At 40.8% G+C, this 3,179-nt stretch overlaps 1 protein-coding gene across 1 annotated transcript; it reads right to left on the reverse strand.

Annotated features, from left to right (window-relative positions):
* Nucleotides 1–1,501: 1,501 nt before the first annotated feature.
* Nucleotides 1,502–2,968, reverse strand: SMIM13 (small integral membrane protein 13; the record flags this gene model as incomplete). The annotated part of the gene is made up of 2 exons (XM_010189107.1): nucleotides 1,502–1,713; nucleotides 2,953–2,968. Coding segments are annotated over 2 exons (228 nt in total), but the record flags the coding sequence as incomplete, so codon positions are not given.
* Between the last annotated feature and the right edge of the window lie 211 nt (nucleotides 2,969–3,179).

The following is a 3,179-nucleotide window of genomic DNA, read 5'->3' on the forward strand; positions in this document are numbered from 1 at the left end:
TGAAGTGAATGCTCTCATTAGCTTTTGAACAGTATTCACAGATGACAAAACATAAAGGCACTAAAGGAGTGCTCTTTTCCCAGATGTAGGCTTACTTGACAAAAAAGCTCAATGTTGCTGCTGTTAGCCATACAAATGAACCAAACCACAGGTTTGGAATTCATAGGTTTAAACTTCTTGACAGCTGAAAGTATAAGACCAATTCTGTAGTCTTGTTTAACAGTTTTTTATAGAGGGAACAATGATCCAACCACCACCACAAATCCAAGCTTTGAGAGAAAACTGAAGCTGTTCATGACAAGACGTGTTGGAAGTTCTCTCTCATACACCCATCAGAGGTGGTATACACACGATCCTCCTCTTTCCAAAGACCTCATGCATCAATCTTCAGAGCTGCTTGATAAACAGAAGCGGAGCTCTTCATTCTGAAGTGCAATGTCAAAATAACTATAAAACTCAAAGAAAGCAGGAGCAACTGCTTAATACTGGTAAAAATCAGTAAGTCCTCCAGCAAACATGAGGTACCAAATTCATTGCTGTAACACTACCAAAGTGTTACAGTGATGTCTACCAAATTGGTCAGAATGCCTTAACTGGTTCCAGGAGAGAAGTTACGTCAGGTATCATATACCTGATGTAAAGGTGCACAAAGTGAACGAGAGAAGTGCTTAGTATCCAAAAACCAAGGATGACACTTCAGAGTACTGAACAGTGAGTACATAACCTAGGCACCTTCTCCTCTCCAACACAAGCTGGACTTTGAGTAAAAGGTTCAGGAAAAACATACAGAAACCTAGCAGGACTGTTTAACCTGTAACCCTTCTTGTGCCAAAACCAAGAAAACAGGTCTTACCACCCGATTCAGTTTTTTGCCTTTTAATTTGTTTTTAAAGGAGATAATAAAAACCTCCAAACCATGTGCATCTAATATTGATTCTTCATATTTCATTTTACTTTTTACATATATATATAAGAACGTAACTAAAATCTCACTTTAGAATACTTTCTAAAGCAGGATATTCTTTCAACCATTTTTCAAGTTCACACACATTCTCAAGGTTGAAGAAAAAATATATATTCATATATAGCTAAGGAAATAAAACTCAATTTCACTATATGAAGATACAGTGCTGTAAAGAAAAAATATTTTAGAAACCATTTTAAGTCTGAAATGTTTGCTATGTTCAGACTAACGCAAAGGCTAAGCCTATGGTCCAGGATCGGTTTTTAATTTGTGTGCAGAGAAAGGAGCCTCAGCAGGTCAGCATTTATCCAATGGAGATTTCTCTCCACTCCTCCTTTCTTACAGTATTCTATTACTTGCTGCTGAAGCCCTCCCTGAACCTCTACCGAAGTAGCATATATTTGTAGTTCAGAAGTAAAGGTCCGCAGGTATTAATATTACCTCTTAAGTCAGTTTTCCAGTAAGATCAAACCACTGAACAACACAGTGTAGAGGTGCTTAACCACTCCTAGTTAGTCAGAAGTTCAGTGCAGTACATTAAGTTGTGTCCTCTGTAGGAGCCCTTCGCTGTCGAGCTGATTTCTGTCTTCCTCTCTGAGGCGAGGGTGGAGTCTCCTGTTCAGCTTCAGTCTCTGAAGGCTCGTTGTCCCCCTGTTGGGATCCCGTATCACCTATCAGTTCTCTCAGGAATTTGAATTTAGACAAAAACAATTGCCAGACCACGTACCAGCCTGCAGGAGAAAGAAGAAAGGTTAGTTACTTCATGCAAATTGATAGTTAGCTCTCAGGCAAAGTATACCAGAAAAGTGAGAAAAAAATTTGATGAGCTCCCATCCTCTATAATTGCCAACTCTCAGGCTCAACACCCCTCTGCAACACACCCACTCCTTTCTGCAGTCCTGTAAATGCCAATTCCACTTGATAAAGTTTGTTCTCATCTGGAACCAAACATCTGTGCTCCAGACAAGGATGCACACATTCCAAATCACACTGCCACAGCCAGCAGTAGGTGGGTGATCACCATTGCACAAATGAAGTTCTTAACTGTCAGGAGAAAAGGGATTTCTGTGGTTATACCTAAAACAAGGACTGTGTAATCATTGCACAGGTACTGTAAAAAGATAGAACTAGGGTTTCTACCCTCAGTCAGAAAACACATAATTCTGGAAATCACATCTTAAAAGCTGCATTACATAATTGCTACTAAGCACATTTGTGGAGATTTTAAAATTAATACCATGTTTTATAATAAATCCTATTCTGAAATGTACAAAGTTTTCCTCATCAAGTTCTCTAAAAGGCCACATCCCCCAAATTAAAGGTGTTCCCTCACCATGCCCAAATCCTATTAAGTAAAATTAACATTATCTGGTAAATTTGCATTCTGCTCCACTGCTAAAATACTCTGGGTCTCAAAACAACGCAAATAAAGAGTTGAGATGGTCACATTTCTTGAATCTCTCTCGAAAATAATTTAGAAACATATAATAGTTTGGGTTGGAAGGGACCTGTAAAGGTCATCTAGTCACACCCCCCTGTAGTGAGCAGGGACATCTTTAACTAGATGAGGTTGCTCAGAGCCCCATCAAGCCTGGCCTTGAATATCTCCAGGAATGAGGCCTCCACCACCTAATTGGGCAACCTGTGCCAGTGTTTCACCACCCTCATATTGAAGAGCTTCTTCCTAATGTCTAATGTAAATTTACTCTGCTCTAGTTTAAAACCATTGCCCCTTGTTCTATTGCTACGCACCCTTGTAAACAGTCCCTCCCTAGCTTTCTTGTAAGCCCCCTTCAGATACTGGAGATTAAGTACTTAAAGATACACAGTTAAGTAGCATAAAACTGGGGCAATCCCAAGCAAAAATATAGGCTGAGCAGAGAATGGCTTGAGAGCAGTCCTGAAGAGAAGGTGTTGGACAACAAAAAACTCAACATGAGCCAGCAACATTGCGCTTGCAGCCCAGAAGGCCAACCACATCCTGGGCTGCATCAAAAGAAGTGTGGCCAGTAGAGCAAGGGAAGTGATTCTGCCCCTCTACTCTGCTCTCATGAGACCCCAGCTAGAATACTGTGTTCAGTTTTGGGGCCCCTAACACAAAAAAGACATCAAGCTGTTGGAGTGGGTCCAGAGGAGGGCCGTGAAGATGATCAAAGGGCTGGAGCATCTCCCCTGTGAAGATAGGCTAAGAGAGTTGGGGCTGTTCAGCCTCAAG

The sequence above is a fragment of the Mesitornis unicolor genome, unplaced genomic scaffold, assembly GCF_000695765.1.
Source record: "Mesitornis unicolor isolate BGI_N332 unplaced genomic scaffold, ASM69576v1 scaffold6260, whole genome shotgun sequence".
NCBI lineage: Eukaryota > Metazoa > Chordata > Aves > Mesitornithiformes > Mesitornithidae > Mesitornis > Mesitornis unicolor.